Raw genomic sequence first — 20412 nt, 5'->3', positions numbered from 1 at the left:
CATGGCGGAGATGATCGTAATATTATTTGCTTGTCCACTGTTTTGTTAAACTTTGTGAAATCCGTTTCGTGCTTCTTTCCGTTGATCAAGGCCGATCTGATTCCATTCAGTGGGGTTACTGTGTGGCGGTACTTGTAAAAGTTCTTCGTCGTCTGTCGACCGTTGACTGAACTTTATAAACGGTTCCGGTAAGTTGGCGAAGTTGTCATTATGGCGTGTGCGAATCAATGCGTCGCTGGTTGACTTTGTTTAGCTGGCTTCTTCCATGCTTTGTCCTCGGTGAAATTTTACGGCGTTTGATTTGTGGTCGAGATTTATTTCTCGCCATGCATGGCTAGACTCTTTTCAGACACCCCCAGCAACAAAACAAATCCTTGGCTGTTGTATCATTATTCGGCGGAAACATTCGTAAAATTGCTTTTTCACAGTTTCACCATTTCATTGGAAACTTCACGCTTTCTTTACGCCTGAGCAACAAGTTTTTTCATTGAAGTCACGGTCTCGGTAAATTAGCTATAATTATACTCTTTGTGTAATGTGTACGTTGCCACTTCACACCTATTTTAGGCAGTCTGTCTTCCTACCGAGCCATGCTGGGGAGAAAATTTGAATTTGATTTCGGGTGATCGTACTCCGGTGTGTCATATGTTTTGTCACGCCACGATCGCTTGTTCTTTCAATGTATTTTAGTGTTTGGTGTACGTGAACACATAACAAACACAAACTCGTGTGTTTTCTTACTTTCTAAGGATCGGTGTATATTTACAAGTGTTATACTCAACCGAACATGACCTGGATATCGTACTTAGTGCCAAAATTGCACACAGTGCAGTGAACGCCATCCGGCAAGTTGCCGGAACCAGATTTGCCGGTCGTGGCAAACTTGTTGATCTACATTTGCTGCTATAAAACACCACAGAGATGGACAGTGTAACAACTCCGCGCACGACTTCCCAACCGAGGCCGAGTACCAGAAATATGACAGGCCTGTATCTTGGTGCGGTAAGTAGTATATGCCTTGTGGTGGGTCGATCGCGATTCTCCAAACTTCTTTGTTATGATGGATTTTTGTTTATATTTGAACAACTGTTCACAAGACAAAACAAATCCGTTGTCCTAATTGTAAAACGTCACCGTTCTTCATTTTGGCTTTTTTCTTCTTCACAAAACTAGTAATGGCTATCATAAAATCGAAAGCTTATATATACCGGTAATACAGTGAGGCAAAATAGAGAATATCTCAAAATCGCAAGCCCACTCCCTCTCTGCTTCGTTTTTTGTGAGTGAGTGAATATAAGGAAAAAACCGCAAAAACGTACTCCTGATTGTTTAAATTAAACTAGTTTCTATGCAAGACATATTAATTTATTAAATGGAACATTTCTTGATTTTGAAGAAATTCACCATTTTGCGTAGATGTATTTGTAATACCTCCTTCAAGTTTGCAACACTAAGCAGCAGACAAAGAACATTGCAAGTTGTGCTCTAGGGTTAAATATATTACACTGCGAGGGAAACACCTGTTTGGGTCTTTGGGGGGTGGGCTGTGCAGTTTGTGTCTCCTGTATGCGGCAACAAATCCATTTGTAGGTCACATCTCTCTAGTGAATTCGCCCTGAAGCAAGATATTTGCATTTGAAACGATTGATTTGCCATGGAAGAGTATTGTTGTAACATTGTGTTTATATTGAGTTGTTCATTAGTTGTATAGTGTAGTAGTACAGCCGACCACATCTCAGGATCAGTTTTGCATGGTTCTGAATGGGAAATATTGAATCAATAAACGACACAACATAATTTTCAAATGGCTAATAAACTGTACCACATACACTGTAGGTAGGGGGGAGGGCATATATATATATATATATATATATATATATCACGACTCAAATTGACTTTTACTGTATTTAGTAACAGCGTACATGTATGTACATTGGCTATATTTCATTATTCAATTATACTATGAAATTTAATATTATCGAAGCAATATTTACAATATTTTGTATTTGGTCTATGTTTATTTTAGGTATGCCTAGCTGAAAAGATTGCAATTACATTTATAACATAGTGATATTTAATCCTTGGCTTCAGCTTCATTTGTAACCATAATACAATTCTTTAACTCTAAAATCTATAATTCGCAGCTGAGAAATAATAGAGAAATTAAAACCACACTTAAAACTAGAAGAAATATTTTTGTTTAGCAATCGGTTACACCACACACATGGACAGAAGGGGAAAAAAATGGGGGGGGGGGGGTTATGAGCTTGTTGTCATGGTTACACTGCTGTTTCGATTATGCCTTTAAGCCTGTCAGTGGCAGCCATTTTGATTCAGAAAATGACAAATATTTTTTTTTGAATTTTCAAAGAGTACTATAGAAAAATTAGCAAAAAATTGTATTAGAACATTTTGCTTCATTCAGCCTTTCCCAGCGTTGAAGCGGTTCACCATTTCTAGTTGACTATCTGTGTGGTAAGATAGTTTACATTAAGACAGCACCTCACATGGCTTCAATCAAGATTTCTATTCACTTTCTTATTTATAGCCTGGCATACCTTAGCGTCCCTTTTTTTTTTTCAAAAGTAGATCAGTGTTATTGTATACGACCTACTTTTAGAATTGTGTTTCTGTTATAATCCTGCTCCCTGTATGCACACATCATGGTATTTTATGTTGCACTGGTCAATGTTTACGTTTTGGTGGGCAAGTTTCAATATGCAAATGTTGTTTATCTAAAATCTTGAAAAATGAGACATATTTTTTTTTATTAATGGTATGGTTGATCAGATTCAGTTTTATTTCCCAATAAATCATAAATATGTGTTTTCATGTTGTGATACATAAAGAGTAAAATGCAAAGAGATTAGAAATTTATTCTGTAGAAATCTTCATCATAAACATGTCACGTTCTCACGTTTATGTCTCAAAATGAGCTTTTCACTTTTCTTTGATATATATTTTGTGGGACTAAATACAAAAATATGAACATATAATACGTTCGATTTTTCCCTCTGCCTCACCTCGATTCCTTTTACTCTAGGGATTTAATAAAATTTATTTTTGTTTGATGCCATCCATCAGTATATAGTGACACACAGTTATACACATGGAGATTGCAGAATAAATTGATGACTACCCCATGCAAAGCCTACAGTGTCTGTAACAAGACCTTGGTGACATTGCTCTGATCCTGTGACATGATACCAATACCCAGGCATGAGGTCAGCCGTGCATGTCACAGAACGGATGACCATATGAAATCAGGTTTTTAGGTGCTGTGTGCCAAACAAAAAGGGTGGCCATCTGTCTGCATGTTCGCCTGTCTCCGTGTTCTTGTCCCACCAGCAGTTGAGGTTATGCACACTTAGGATGAAGGTTAACCCAACCTATGCTGTTAACTTTAGAAGTCATTTTTTTCTCTTTGAATTAATTTTTTTTTTTTTACATAAAATTCTTCGACTTTTGTTTTTATTAGTTATATGAAGCTTTTTCCAAATTGTTGCCTGTACATGTCTAGTGCTTTTGCTCACTCATTTTCTGACAGTGATATTGCAAAGTTTTATTCCTATTTTCCAAATCAAAATTGTTGACTTCCAATTATTTGTTAGAGATGATTGATCAGTGTTTTTGTTAATTGTTGAACGTGTGGACAAATTACTTGAAAACTTCTTGTTATGTGATTGTACATTTTATTCTCAGACAGAGGGTCATCTTGTATTGGGGAAAAATAAAAATAACTGTATACTTCTGCACACAGGAGGGGACTGTACCTATAGCCAAACCACGTACACACATCCCACCTTTGGTCCGTAGACGAACCCCGCTGAGACCTCGATCTCCAACGGAGACCCTCAGATATGTGAGTAAGATCTCCTTTTTTGATAAGAAACAACATGGAATGTGTAATTATGGTATGGTAGCTGTGTGTTGACAGATAAGTGGGATTGTCTGCATATCTATGCTGCCTGCCAAGTGTGGAGTGGATGTCACTCTTGGCCCTGATCAATAGCTTTTCAATGAACATCGTAGAAACTTGATAAAGTCTCTTGACTGCCGTATTCAAATATTTGTGGTTACTATGTGTGTTTGTTATCTAGTTGGGTGTGTACTTGTACATTGATCATTATGATCAGCCCAGCAAATTATGTACATGATTACGGTAGGCAGTATTGATCAAGTTTAATCATTTACACCAGGCAGGCTTGTATTTTAAGTAAATAAAATTGTTTCAGACAATTAATGTTTAAAAACGAAAAGCGTTGTATTGTATGTAAAATTCTCGCAACAAATAATGAATCGCATAATGCACTCACTCCCACGCACACAGTTATTAACTCAATATATTGCAATAACTGCAGTTCTGAAATTGACATTTCCTTGTTAGTGAATAGTACAATTGCGTGTGCGGTCTTTTCACAACCAATAGTCAATCCGTTCTTCCTCACGTATATTCCCATTCAACGTTAATCTATGGCTGTGAAAAATCTTTAAAATATATCTTAAGCAATTCTGTTGATCCAAAATCAAATATTAAATGTGAAGAACTTCATGCAAAAAAGCACAAAATTTAACACTTTAATTTTAGCGTGGGTTGTGAGTAAGTCGTGACTATAAAAATGGTAATCGACAAGAGATTGCATGACTGAAGAACCTGTAAGAAGCAGTTAATTTGCTACACGTTAGTGACGGCAAAGGCCGCTTGACAGGCTGATAGCACCCACACTGTCTTGTTGTTATCCTTTTTTTTATTGCCGGAGTTACAAATGAATTTATTGCCAACAAATTGAGTCTGTGTAGTGTTTATAAAAATGTCAATTGTGCGAAAGCTGTAGACTGTGTAATGACGCTACTGTTAGCCGGCCTTGCATGTGTACATACAGCTCCTACTCAATTTTACTAGCGGGGAAGTGACTGCATTCTCTATAAATTAATTATAATTACAGACCAACATTTTTTGTTATTACCCCCCCCCCCCCTCCTCCAAGTTGTTAGTTTATTTTGACTTGCCGCAATTTGATTTTTTTAACTGGATGTAGAATGCAAACAGAAGTTGATGTGTATCCTTAGTAACCTCAGTTATTGGCCTTGGCATTGCCTAGAGACTGGTACCTTGTCTAACAAAGTGTAAAACCATGTTCTGACTTTAATTCATCGATACCCTACTCCAGCTGAGTGTGTCCGTTCATGTGGTGATCACTGTGCCCAAACTTTGCAATGAGTGGTAGTGGCCTTGTATGTGTGTATGCGCATACGTGTGGGTTTAAATTTGTTCTGTTATGCAATTGATTACTTGTAAGTAATGTGAGTTTCTTTTGTAGTGATCAGTCAAACTGTTTACGACTTTGCTAATGTGTGTGTTGCGATAGGTGGTGGGATGAGTTTCTGTGTGTCCTTGTGTTTGCAGTGTTGGTGTTTTGTACGGTATGCACTGTGTATTAAATGACAAGTGTTGTTAACATTGTTGTAGAGCTGGAATTTAAAATACAATTTCTGTAAATGTTTAAAATCAAAATATTTATCCAGGCCTTTCACCTGGGTATTTATACAGTTGAAAGTAGTTCCCGTATTATTTGCTCGATTCGTGATCTGTATTATTCACTAAGAAAACCTTTTTGAACAGTGAACGTAAAATTAATTTGAAAAAGTTCATATGTGTAATCATTTTACAATTGTACGGTCTTCAATAGGTATAACTCAATATTCTGTGGTTTTGTTTTCCAACTGAGTATGTTAATTTATTGTTGTTGCTATGACAACACTGTCTTTCATTTGTTTCTATTCCTTCCTATACGTGAAGCATGAGGTGGGGCTGGGGGAGTGAAACATTGACCCAAATGTTCTAAGAACAAAAATTGAGTCAACAACATAAGTTTGAATCATTAATATATAGTAAGTGCTGTATTAAATTATTAACTGTATTAAGTCTTCAGTGCCTGAACATGTATGCATATTTTATGTATTAAAAAGAAGGGGGGGAGACACAGTTTATTTTGAATATAGGCTGTTGGCTATGTTTAAGAACCATCAGGGGAAAACAACTTTTTATGAAACTCCTTAAGGGTGTGCTTTATTGAATGCTGTTGCCATGACATCCATCGTTATTAGGGTTATATAAACATTTAATGTTAATTATGTCACAAGGCATTTTGTTATTTTGAAAAAAACTAAATTGTCTTTGGTTTTTATACATGTACATAATAATATAATACATTTTGCATTCCGTCTCAATTGCACCATGTAATCGTAATTGAACAGTCATCTATGCCCAAGTATGCTGCCTACGAGGGGAGGGTCTACTGTTCCAATAACCATTGTTATTGTACCTCGTACATATGATGTCTGTAGCCCCTGAATTGAAATATCCATGTGAGGGAACACTTCAAAAAAAAAGCGATGGTCGTTAATCCCTAACCTTCTTGTTAAAGCCTACCATTGATTTTGTGATTCCATGGTTAAGGAGTTGATGATTGTAAAACTGTCTTTGTACACGTTTTTGAATGCTATTCTGTTTGAAAAAAGTCGTATAAAGTGATAAACTTCTAATTCAATTGTGGGTGCTGTATGGTTACCTGAGAAGAGTCACCTATTGCGCTAAAAATACACATTTTGACGGTAAATGAACGTGTCTTGCATGGCTTATTCTATTCTGTGGGAATGAATACATCTGTCTTTTGTAGTCTACAGAGACTTTGGCACTCCTTCGGAACTTGGCAATGAAAACATTGGCCATGGTCGTGACGGGATCAACCAAACCTTTATTATTAAACATTTGGCATGTAATTCTTTTGTTAATTTTGAACCAAATGGAGATAATTTCCAATTGGGTACAGCTCTTGATGGATTTTTTAAAAAATCTGAAAAAAAATTTAGGTTTTATTTTGTGAAAGGTGCAGTAGACTTTGGCAATTTAAAGGGTTAACAAAAAAAAAATCAAATCCAGTGTTGGTAGGTACATCAGAATGTTATTGATCTAATCAAGATGGTGTGAATGACGCACACTTAGGGTTGGAGTATTTTTTTTTTTTTTTTTTTCCAACTAATAGTGCAGACTACTCAAAAGAACATGTTAGTAAGTACAGCTAGTGTTTCCACAAGAATTTGTTTCAGTGACCTATTGAAAAGGTGGTTGACCTGGTTTGCCAAAGAGTTTTATTAGCAATCTATGCGGTTCAGAACTCTATTTTGTGTTACCTAGGTAACAGTTTTATGTTTTATTAATGGTTTTCAATTTCATTGCCTGTATGCAATCTCGCCCACGCAAATTCTATTTCTTTGTCACTAAATTTCCTTGCTTTGTATTTGTAAGGTTTTTTGTGTTTTTTGGGGGGGGGGAAAGATGTTTTCCTCACAGCATCAACAACTTTTTGATCATCAAATGCGAACCATACAAATTATTGAAATTGTAGGAAACAATGAATTTTGAACGCAAATATTCTTTCCTGCGACTGACAGTTGTACAGAGTAAATCCATCTACAATGTATGTATGCATCACCCCGAATAAAATTATTGTGAACAAAGACAAAATGACCTGTCACCTCTACTCTGCTTTTAACAACACTACACTACTCATTTCGTGAGACAATGTTTTGCAAATTACGCGAGTTGTTAAAATGGCAACATTTTTGTTTTAGCAATGTCCACTATGACGCAGGTCCTTAAGACACGAGGTGAATTTCATGAAATATTTTTTTTGTGATTGTCAGCAATTCCTCAAGTTCCAAATGAGACTGTGCGCCAATATCGTTGACGAAATCTGAACTCATCCATAGAGTTAGCTTTCAATATGTGTTGTCATGGCAACAGATGATCCATCAATGTCTTTTCTGTTTGTTATCTATGTAGATTGGGTAGCGCCCACTTTGAAATTGTTAGGCTGTGCATACAATCTGTCTTACGTCTGTTAAAGACATCAAGTAGTAGAAAGTTCCAATTTGTCTGAGAACTAGCTGTTTACCTTTCTCGAGTCTGTTTGTTTTTTAATGTGCAACAACAACCACCACGACTGCCTTCAACAAATATTGAGGGTTTAAGCGTGATAGATGTCTAGAAAAAAATATTTATCATTTAGGGATTTGTATGGAAGTAATAAAAGTCTCCAGTTGTTATGGCTATTAGCTATTAGCTATCACTTAATGCTGTATTCCCTCTATTTGAATCACACATCTACTGGGAGCTCTTGTTTTGTTCCTTCTGATTGCTATGTTATCATTGTCACTTAAACTGTCGGCATTATTTAAATTGGAGTTTTGGTTTTAGGTAATTTTAGGTGCTTCCAGTGTAACATACATGTAATCTGGGATATTTATTTGTTTGCCTTGATTGTGTGTCATGTTGATATGATGAACATGTATACGCTTGGCAGCAAGACTGAGTGAGTGAGTGAGTGAATGAATGAATGAATGAATGAATGTGCATGTATTTTTTGTGTGTGAATTTCTAGTATAATTTTGCCTCAACTCACAAGTCGTCTGCTTTTATTTGTGCTCTCCACCGACGTCAACCATCGCCATCATTGAATCTGCCGTTACCGCTGCTCTTGCCACGTTTGCCCTTAAAACCAATAATGGGGAAAACAGAAAGCAGATCTGCTGAAGTCGCGGGAAGAGCCCAGAGGATTCAACCCTTTGCCAATGAAGGTAAGTGCAGCTCTTAGTCGTATTGTTGTCAATGGTAACAAGTGATGGAGACTGCTTGGATTACATGTAGATAGTAATGTTAGTGGAATGCAGACCATTTGTGTTTATCTCATGTCCCCATCTGACTTCCCTAGTCTGACTTCTTGTGGATTATGTATACATGTATAAAACAATTGATATGTAACTTGGCACAAAGACAGGATGTTACTTGACCTGTATGGCTCAAGGATTATTTCTCAGACTGGCAGTTAATCCAAATTGCTACTTGCTTGAATCACCATGGGGCCTCCTGTGCTTATCACTTTGGTTCACTCCTGCAGGATGTTGGTTCTCTTGAAATGAACAATACATCTGTCTGTGCTGTTGGCGCTGACAACAATTTTGGTTATATTAACTTTTAATTAAGATCAAAAACAATTTTTTATCTGATCTTCATCAATGGAAGATATTATTAATAACTACCAAATCTTGGCCATCTTTGATATAGATGCGTAATTTTAGATCTTTGATCAAAAGACATCAATATTAAAAGCAGTATCATAGCAGATCTGTTCCAACATTTATTACGGATAATATTTTAATATCGGAAAATGTGACAAGGAAAGGGTCATTGAAAGTGCAATTTGCTGCCATGGTTACCTAACTGTTTTCTGAAAAAAATGACGTATTGATCATATTGATCGTTTACAAAAAGTTTAAAGTTCATGATGAAACTCATTTCTGCTGCCAACCAAATTGACTGCATGCTTTCTATATGGTGCTAAATTCAGACTGAAAATTAACTGAAATTGTAAGAATTGTGTATCTGATGTTTTTTCTTCATTCTAGTGTAAGAACTGAGATAAAAAAAAATTCCAACGAAAATATTGTTGATTTGGGAAAAAGGTCCATCTTTCCTGTTTTTTATTTTATTATTTTTTTATTATTTATAACAATCATTTCATTTCAAGCAATGTTTCTGGTGTTCTCCCCATGCTCTGTTTTATAAACACATGGCTATTTTTCCATGTTTGGCAAATGAAATGCCATTATTTGAACTGTCAACAAAATAGTAGTATATTACCCAACCCTGTTGTAATCAAATTACACTCAAGTATTGATATACAACTAGCATTCAACTGAGAAGACATTCTCTGTTCTTTTGGTGAAAAGTAAAAGTTTACGTAACATTGGAATTTTGTTGATTCCATAAATGTCCTGGCAATATCTTAAACTTATCCAAATAAATAATATTTTGTTTGGACCAAACTTTGCTCTCAATTTCAGAGTATATTTTGGTCTTTGATCCCAGTCATCTGGTAATAGTCGTAGTCATAGAGAATGTTCTTTTTAATTTATATCTGCACTTGACCCTGTCACCTCTGAGCACATTGCCAGAAATCGTTTTGTCTTCTCTAAAGATGTCATAAGCATGAATCATAGCTCACAATTTTATGTATTTTTTTGTTTGCCTCTTTTCTTTGATAGTTGACATTCAGTTGACATTTGATTAAATTAAATTTAATTAATTAATTGCCTGTCGCTGTTGATATCTAGTTGAAAACTCAGTTGTATGTATAAACTATATGATGCCATTAGCGGATGATGTCATAGTCCGTGTCTCTGCAACTGTGTTTGACAGAATGTGATTTGTGAATTGAGGGACACCGCTGAGTTTGAAACAGACTTCCCATTGTGTGAGTTGCGCAGAGTAAATACACACATGTGGTTGTCATAGAATAATTTTTGCCTGGAATAGAATAGAACAGCATTTTTTTTTCAAAACATCAGTGACTTTGCATGTTTTCCTGCTTTTGAAAATTGGACAACAACAGAGCAGGGAAAGCAGTGCTAAAATATAATACTAGGTATCTACTTGTATTGAATGTCAGGCCACAGTACTAGATTACAGTGTTTCTTAGACTTGCATTCATGCTAAATTGAAAATTTATGTAAAAATCCTTTTAATGCTATTTAAATTGACGTTTGATGATTATTAAAGCGAGGGAGTCGTCACTTGAGCATGCGTCAGATGGCCATAGCGTGTCATTATTTACAAACAAGCGTCTACCCATGAGCCTTTGCATTTTTAGCGTGTGTTATCGTCGCTTGGGACCCGATTTCCACGCGTGCAATCCATAACAATCCATATTGACCTTTGACCCCACTACATCAAATTAGTGACCCCATATAAAGGTCACCCTCCTTATTGCAGTTTAGACTGCTCTATTCTATTAATGTCAGACCGCTGAAAACAATTCTTAAATTAATAACCATTAATTAATTTTGACTCTGGCTTCTCCTTGGAAAATTAGGCAGACAATTCTGTACTGTATGATATATCGGGTAATTTATGTATAGCCGTTTTTTAGCGAAATAAAATGTAATATTTTTTTTTTTTTATTTTGATCCAGACATGTAGTTCATAAAAAATACCGGGTATGCCCATTCTGTTCAAAATGTTCAAAAAAATTATAGAAAAATACTTTAAAATAAACAAAATGTAGCATCAAAAATTTGGCAGGAAACGTTATGGTGCTCAAAGTGTCGTGCATAGAAGTAATATGCATGCACCATATTGGAAAACCAAAAAAACAAACAAGAATGTTGCTTTACAATGTTTTTGTCACTTAGTAATTTCTCATTTCAAAATGTGGTTTTGTAAAACTAGGATTTGAAAGAAACAAAATTCAATATACGATGAACAATGAATTGATTGATGGCGGCCACACCATTATCAATAAATGACTTTTTTATAAGCTAAACACATATTGTTGTCGTTCTATGATTCTGTAATGTATTTCCCACAGTTGATTTCTGTAATTTATTCATAGCTGCATGAATACATTTCTGCACAATCTTTGGTGGCTTAATCAATCAATGGCTTTGCATGAATTTTTTTTTTTTTTTTTAAACTAGAAATAATGGGCAAAACATATTGAGCATGGCTATTTTTGTGAATTGAATTTTGTAAACGCTTTTTACTTTGTTGTTCCGTTCTTTTTGTCGTGAATTTAAACATTATACCCAATTTATTTCGATGAAGTGCACATGTTATAAAATAAAAAATAAAACTGCTATAAAGCAGAAATATATTTATATGCTATTTACATGCAGTTTAATTTTCTAATTTTTTTCGGCCTTTACCTAAACTGACTGCATAGAATTTCATGGAATGCTAGTCATGATTAATAATTATTCAATAAATGTCACCATTTTTTTTCAAATTTGCAGCTGCAAGTTTTATATATATATGTGATATTTCGCTGGTGGCCTAATTCTATTTCCAAAAATTTATTTCATTTTTCGATGAATGCATTGTTGAATTCAATTTTTTACCTTAAACTTGGAATAAATCCACATTTTAATTGTCACGCTAATTATTAATTTGTAAAAAATATATCAGGATAATGTCTAATACTTTATATTCATACACATTTTCAAAGAAGAATTTCCTTTATTGCTGTTAATGACAGTGCACCCTCATACAAGTACATCCAAGTGCCGAGAGACTGTATATGCAGATATGAACTATAGAGGGCAGTCATGCAAATTATTTCTGTAACCTTTTCACCACCTGACTTACTTACCCAAATTTCTGCATTTTTTCTTTATATTCTTCAATATTTCTGGAACTGAACCTTAATTTTGGAGCAGACAAAATTTGAGTCAATTTTCAGTTTTTACTCAAACAATTTGGCTATTTTTGTCCCAATATTTTGAAGGAAAGTGCAGACTATAAACAGGACTACTTTGTAATGAAAAGAGACCGGAGAAAAGGTTAATCGTATTACTACATCACCAGCGATTCTTCTCCTCTGTGAACTATATGTATATCACCTGTAAAATTATATTTACTACTGTTTAAATATTTTTTTTTAGCGTTCTAAACCGAAGACGGCAAAAGGGAGGGAAGAACCAGACCCTATGAGTCCTAGGAATACTATATCTCCCAACTACAGGCAGTTGACAAAGTTAGTACATTTTGCTTCTTTATTTACGTTCACCAGCAACTAAATGGTACCATTGCTGACCATTATTAACTTTTTGGGGTGCCAAGGTTGACTTGTCACTGATCACAAAATAAAACTTGAATAGTTTTTTTTAATAACAAAGAAATTAATATATGTAAAAATGTGCTCCTCTTCTTTGACGGGAAAACTTTGGTATGCCTGTTTTTTTCATGTTTTGTGCAATTATCTACTGGTATCAGTATTAACTCTTCTTATTTACTGCTTGCAGGAAAAATTCCCGTACTTTCACTGTGGTACGAAACAACGGTATAAGTCACGTGGAGTACCTGACTGAAAAGGAGCGAGTAAAAAGCAGCAAGTCTGAGAACGGTTTCCAGAATGGCATTCAAGATCATGAACATGTCATCGAGGAGATCCAGCGAGTTGCATCGAATTCTCATAACTGTATCGGGTTAGACGTGGTCTATAATAATGTCTGTAAGGTAAAGAATGCTTGAAAAAAAATCATTTTTCCTATGGCCTGACTACCAGATGTTCATTGCACGGCATTGATTAGATATTGTGACCCTCCTCCCCCTCCACATCACCAGTTTACTGCTATCGAATAAGTCCACTTCCCGAGGCGTGCGTTAATGCGTAAATTTAATTCTCCCACATCAGCTGTCATCACAATGCAAACTAAACTTTTTTTAAAAAAAATTTTAAAAACAACAAATAAAATGCTTATTCACAAATACAAAATATGTAACGTACTAATTCGCATTAATGATGCTACCATTACAAATTCTTGAAAGCTTACTGTATTTGTATTATCGGTTTACATTACAGTTTTCTTTACAGTTTATTTCTGGCTGTTAACTTACTTCAATATTTCACATGTACCCACATTTTGGGCCTGACACAAACAATTAGCAGACTGACTACATAACAACACACGTTGAGTAACGTCAGCAAGGTATCAATTTACATTGTACCTTCAAATTTACTAACATTAATTCATTCTCTCCACTTAGCAAAAATCACAAAAAAAATTACAAAAAAAACATCTACATTTACATTCAGGATTATCCAAAAGTTGTTGTAAGCACTACTACATTTCTACAATCGCTTTGTGTCCCACTGAACCACAGAAAGGTTCTATTTTCTTTGCAAATATATCATTCTGTTATATATTTTTTTAAATTCAGACATCTAAATACAGCAGGGCTGAGCACAGGTGCTCTGATGATGACAGTCAACTATACCCACACGTAAGCTTTGGTTTTCCTATACCCCCCACCACACACTTCATAAAAATCATGAAATATGTAAAAATGCACATATTTTCTTTAAATATTAGTATGCACCAATGCTGCTTCCAACCCCTCTTTCAGATAAAGATCATCAGTAATATTGTCTTCAAAAAATGTAGAATCACGTTTCTCAGCTACCTTCCGTAGAGACTCGCTTATGCCTGCTAACGCTCGGTATTTCCCTCGCAATAACGAACACTGCGACCTTTTCCCCCTCCCCCACTTTGACCTCTATAAATAAAAAAGATTTGGTTCATTCAATTCACTTGAGTAGGTTGGATTAATTTGATGGGGAACTGGATGTTTGTATTTTTTTTTTTCTTTCATCAGGTTAATTGAGGTTCTAGCTCATTATCAATTCTGCTTTTCTGACCATTAATGTACCTATACTGAATTATCATATGTTCACATTGCAGTGAGTGTTTCTCATCAATAACCATCAACAGAATAATATGCCATGGAGTCTGCTTTAAATCTTCGAGAATTAATAAAACCATCTTCAAATTACCTTGCTCTCCCACAAAAAAAAAAAAAAAAAACATTTGTGGCTAGCCCTTTGGGTAGCTAGCTAGGGTACTTTAGATGCACATTAAATACTAAATTCTTAACGTATCTGCAATAACCCCCTGCCAATCTGCTTTGCAATGGCTCGAAGGTCTTGTATGCCGACAAGGAGGTTACTCTCTTGGGACTAGAATGCACATTTTATTTTCTTTCTTTTTTTTTATGTTGAGAAATTTACTACTCTTTAGAAGGTTAAGTTTGTAAATTTTAATAATATTAATCATCACCAGATTAATCAGCATGAAACTATATTGTGTCAAGATTTGGATGATTTTTTTTTTTTTACATAGGGTAATACAGCTATGCTGCGAAGCTTACTTCCACAGCGACGAGTTCCCATGGGAACACGAAATCGTTCTATTATGGCACCGCTTATGGTGAAGTAAGTGTCGAGAATACTAACGAACCTGTGTTATATTACCACTAAATTTCACACCTCATCGGTTTTATCATTCACACTGATCGGTTTACTTTATTGGCCCAGACCCTGTTGGCTTAATAAAGTTAAAAACAGTGATTTACATTAACATTACCTCTATAAATTTAAATCAAAAATTTCTTTACCATTTCAAACCATGTTGGATTACTAAATATAAATATAATATAAGTTCTGCATATCTAACAATTTTTTTCTTCTTTTCTTTTTTATCAGGAGTCTACGAAATCCCCAGCAGCCTCACACTGTAGTACAGTACAGTGAAATTGACCGCCCCAAATCAACTAAAGGTCACTATAGGCCATCAGTGCCAGCACCGTATTTTTACGATAGCCGTAAAATGCTGAAGCCCGGCGAGAGTAAAGTCAAACTGGTTGAATTGCCAAGTAAGTTACTAAAATATAAATCAGATAATAATTTTGTTTTCAATATTATTTTTTATAGTGAAAATTATTGAATGATTTTATTATTAATAAAAAATAATTGACATAAAATTAGATTCGTAAATTAATCAAACCAGTGCTTAAAATTTCAGAAAATATAGAAAACTTTGCTGCTGTATGCATTTTTTTAATTTGCATATTAATATTGTTTCATTATGTGGAATCATTTGTGTGATTTAAATACAGCAATCAGGGTTCTATTTATAAATTATCTGAAAATCATTTTTGACTCCCGTGTGCGAAGCACAAAAAGGGAGTCTTTGCAGTTAGTGTGTCTGTCTGTGTGTCTGTGTTTGTGTGTGTGTCTGTTCCACTGATACCTCAAGAACCATACATTGATTTTTGATGAAACTTGGTGCATAGATGCTCTGGGCCAATGCGCAGATTTGATTAGGTTTTGGTAAAAATCCATGAATATTAATTACCTAATTTGCATGATAATAAGCTGATTTTTAGCTGTTCTATGACTGTTCCATTGATATCTAAAGAACCACTCGTTGGATTTTGATGAAACTTGGCACATAGATGCTCCAAGCTAATGCGTAGATTTGATTAGTTTTGGGTAAAAATCTGTGCAATATTAATTACCTAATTTGCATAATGATTAATCAATTTTCGGCTTTTCCACTGATATCTCAATTACTAATCATCACATTTCAATAAAACTTGGTAGATGTCATAGGACACTGCACAAACCTGATAGTTTTTAGGGTAATATCAGTACATATTAATTACCTAATTTGCATAATTAATTAATTTTCAGCTTTTGATATTTCAAGTAGTAATTGTCACATTTCAATGAAACTTGGTACATAGATGTCATAGGACACTGCACAGACCTGATAGTTTTTAGGGTAATATCAGTAGATATTAATTACCTAATTTGCATAATTAATTAATTTTCAGCTTTTGATATTTCAAGTAGTAATTGTCACATTTCAATGAAACTTGGTACATAGATGTCATAGGACACTGCACAGACCTGATAGTTTTTAAGGTAATACGAGTACATATTAATTACCTAATTTGCATAATTAATTAATTTTCAGCTTTTGATATTTCAAGTAGTAATCATCACATTTCAATGACACTTGGTACATAGATGTCTTAGGACATTGCACAGACATGATAGTTTTTAGGTAATATGAGTACATATTAATTACCTAATTTGCATAATTAATTAATTTTCAGCTTTTGATATTTCAAGTAGTAATTGTCACATTTCAATGAAACTTGGTACATAGATGTCTTAGGACATTGCACAGACATGATAGTTTTTAGGTAATATGAGTACATATTAATTACCTAATTTGCATAATTAATTAATTTTCAGCTTTTGATATTTTAAGTAGTAATTGTCACATTTCAATGAAACTTGGTACATAGATGTCATAGGACACTGCACAGACCTGATAGTTTTTAGGGTAATATCAGTAGATATTAATTACCTAATTTGCATAATTAATTAATTTTCAGCTTTTGATATTTCAAGTAGTAATCATCACATTTCAATGACACTTGGTACATAGATGTCATAGGACATTGCACAGACATGATAGTTTTTAGGGTAATATGAGTACATATTAATTACCTAATTTGCATAATTAATTAATTTTCAGCTTTTGATATATCAAGTAGTAATCATCATATTTCAATGAGACTTGCTACATAGATCTTCTAGGATTATGCAGAGACCTGATTAGTTTTAATTGGATATTAATTACCTAATTTTCATAATGTTCCACTGATATATAAAGAACTACAAATTGGATTTTAATGAAACTTTTAAAGAGAACTATGCAGAAACCCAATTAGTTTTTGGTAAATATTTATGCTTATTAATCACCTAATTAACATAATTAATTAACACTGATATCTCAATTACTGATCATCACATTTGAATAAAATTAGGTACATAAATGTTCTAGGACAATAGACAGGCCTGATTAATTTTGGGTTAAAATTTGTTCATATTAATTCTCTAATTAGCATAATAATTCATAATTTCTTTTGTTCTGTTCTGTTCATATTAGTTACCTGTTTTACATAATTAGTTTTCAGCTTTTCCATCAATATCTCATGTACAAGTAATTTTGAATTAATTTTTAATGTGTCTTCAATACTCTCAGCACATGGGAGTTCTTTCTAAGCTTTCTTTGATTGGTAGCTTAAGGGTGTGTAAAAAACAATTAATCGGTTTAATAATCTGATTTAACTTACTTTTTAGAAGGCACGAATTTTTGTTACAGTTGGCTGCAATCTGATTCAAACTCGGTCACATCTAATCCATTCTTTGGGCTAATCTGCACTGGCTCGGAAGGTTGTAAATGATTAGCTAGTTTGAATTTGCATAACAATACTGACAATGAACGTGCATTCAACGCCACAAGTTTTTTTGTTTTTTTAGCCAATCAGAATTCATCTTCCGAGCCAGTGCAGATCAGCCGCATTCTTTGGGAGCTCTCCTGTGATTGGCACTTGTCAGTCAATCTAATTGCTAATAAAAAATGCTTTAGTATTATGTGCATAGTGTTTGTAACACAAGTCCTGACTGGTAAACTGAATTAAACAAAAATGATGTAATTATTATTATTATGATTACATACATGCATATCAAATTAACAGAGAAAAAATAAACCAAATTCTATCACAATCATTATTAGAAACTATTAATATACTGCCTTAATGCTAATTCTTATTGAATGATGATGTCATACTCTTTTCTTTGTTTACTAATTTTCAAGATGGATGGGAGAATGTAATAACGCACAGGCATGGTAAGAACGTTAGAAAAAAGTGTGACTTGATAATTTTAATAAATCTCTCTTCACTACTTTTCCATTGCCTTAGTGTGTTCAATGTTATAGCTTTGGTGTTGTTTTTTTTCTGCTTTCATTGCCTTGATCATATCATACGTAATGCTTATTTTGGTGTTCATCAGGTGTACAGACGAAAAGGTTTGAATGTGACTCTTTCTTTTGAATCTCGTACCTGACACTCTGTGTGGTTTATAGAAATTATTCTTGAAATTGAATGTTTTTTGAGATGGCTGGAGATTACGACAAAACCATGTAGTTTTATCAGCCTATTTTTGTTAAGAGCAAGTAAAGGCAAGTTATTGTCTTGGCTGTAAGTCGGGACCAGTGGGCTCTTTAACAGGACTAATTTTGTAGAAATCCTGAGTCAAAATAAAATCCCCTAAATCATACAGAATATGGAAACCACAGGTTTTGGAAAATGTTCTCCAAGGCAAGGCTCCATTAGTTTTGCTATGTTTGTGGTATTGTGCATGTATGTTTGTTTGTTTGTTGTTGTGGTATAATGGTTTAAACTTATCACCATGCATGTATAAAATCTAGTTTAATAGCGCTGTGTATCCACTCAACTATTCATGTTCATGTACATCTTGTCACATCCAGATAGACCTGAGGAGAAAATGCAAATCAGTACTTGTATTGACTTCTGTTAAGGTAGCGAGAAGGTTTTGTGGCGTTTTTAAATAAAACATTCTGTCTGTTGTCTCGTTCAGAACAGTAAGTTAGGTTATATATATCAAAAGACTAAGTATAGAGGTGCAAGTTCGCACAAACTGGACAGACATTGTTTACATAATTATCACGTGACATCAAAAATGGCGAACCTTGTAAAAATGACTAAGTACGCGATTGCGAGAGCACACTGCGGAATTTCCTGGTGAAATTTAAGTTATGCATTGTCCGTAATCAAGTCCATTGAAATGCGTCTCCGATAATCAAAAGACCTATTATTCCGATTTCTACGCAGGTTTGTTTTTTTTGTCCCCAAATTATTTCATACTTGGCACCTTTAACAGACTATTATTCTGTGACAAAGCATTTTCTTTAAAAACCCAGACATATTTCGCACCATCATTATCTTTTGAACGATAACTGCGAGTTTGAATGTCCTAGTCCGAACGCACTTAATTTGGCGGCGGTCCCAATGAGTCGTTCTCGATCAAAACTTCAACTCGAGAAAAACGCGAAAAACAGTTTTGGTTAATAAAACACTGTAGATTTGCTGCATTATTATAAATATACACTAAAAATGGCCAAACATATTAACCACTGATATCATAGAACTCATAAAGAGTGTCAGATAATGAATAATTTCAAGCTCGAGCGTGAAAAATGAAGAAAACTGCTGGCATTTGAGTCCGTACTCCAGGAACGTTCGGGTTTTCCATTGTTATGCAAACGAACAACGAGGGATAATCCTCTGACAAACATTACTGTCCCACTGTACACGCTGACAGTTTACAAACAAGCTAATCCTTCAAGTGTCTCAGATAAGACATCTAATAAAACAGTTTTCATGGTGAAACAAAATGGCCGATGTTTGAAAAAAAATTGCTGTGTCAGAGTGCGACACTGAGTGGCAGATTTTTCTTTGCCTCGTCTGTCAACGCTTTCTTTCTTTTCTTCGCCATTGTGTTAGAAAAAAAATGTATTAGTAAAATAGAATATTGACTTGGAAAATAAAACGATTTAAAAGAAAGTTGTGCAAAGTTACAGTACTCCTTTCGCACAACCTCCCGCCCGCTTCCGCTTTCCAATCACCTTTTTCTCTCGCTTTTGCGACCGCTTGTTGAATTCAACCGGACAATTTCCGCTTTTTTTTCGACCGCGCAAACCCCGAAATATCACCGCCCACCTGCTCGCTCGCGCGCATTTAAAATTTGGACTAACAGAATAATTTCCGAGATTCACATTGTCTTATAATTGTCTTTCTGGTTTTTATAGATGTTGAACAGCTGACAAAAGTTCAAATACTTTTTGTTTTAACTATATATAATTATATGCATGCAACCTGACCCTTTGACCTCGATTTGGCGTGGACTGAATATTTTATTTTAAACAATATTCTGACGTGAAATACTGTATTTTCAACACAAGTACGACATGGTTGTCTGGGGTTTCTTTCCTGATTGTTGAGTCTTCGCAATGTGTTTTGTATAATTATTGTTGTTTTCCCCCCGATGCTGAAGGACCGTAAAGCTAAATGGCAGTTACATGCATGGGCTGAGTGAAAGAAAATATTTCTAAGCCTAAAATAAAACCTAATAT

The 20412-nt window shown here is 34.6% G+C and overlaps 1 protein-coding gene across 4 annotated transcripts in view; it reads left to right on the top strand.

Moving 5' to 3' along the window:
* Window positions 1-20412, top strand: part of LOC102806185 (uncharacterized) — a 33547-nt gene continuing 13135 nt past the window's right edge. For 2 of the 4 annotated variants that reach the window (XM_085494485.1, XM_085494470.1), the window contains exons 1-10: window positions 1-188; window positions 750-1002; window positions 3761-3862; window positions 8581-8640; window positions 12502-12593; window positions 12862-13075; window positions 13781-13843; window positions 14740-14831; window positions 15102-15271; window positions 18073-18105. In XM_085494485.1, coding sequence (XP_085350611.1) covers window positions 922-1002; window positions 3761-3862; window positions 8581-8640; window positions 12502-12593; window positions 12862-13075; window positions 13781-13843; window positions 14740-14831; window positions 15102-15271; window positions 18073-18105 — 907 coding nt within the window. In that variant the 5' untranslated portion in view covers window positions 1-188; window positions 750-921. The remainder of the gene's footprint in view (window positions 189-749; window positions 1003-3760; window positions 3863-8580; window positions 8641-12501; window positions 12594-12861; window positions 13076-13780; window positions 13844-14739; window positions 14832-15101; window positions 15272-18072; window positions 18106-20412) is intronic. The other 2 variants (XM_085494480.1, XM_085494475.1) reach the window with 2 other exon arrangements.

This window comes from Saccoglossus kowalevskii, chromosome 2 (genome assembly GCF_978046115.1).
Source record: "Saccoglossus kowalevskii chromosome 2, keSacKowa6.1, whole genome shotgun sequence".
Taxonomy (NCBI): Eukaryota; Metazoa; Hemichordata; class Enteropneusta; family Harrimaniidae; genus Saccoglossus; species Saccoglossus kowalevskii.
This window is presented reverse-complemented; position numbering and strand designations above follow the sequence as displayed.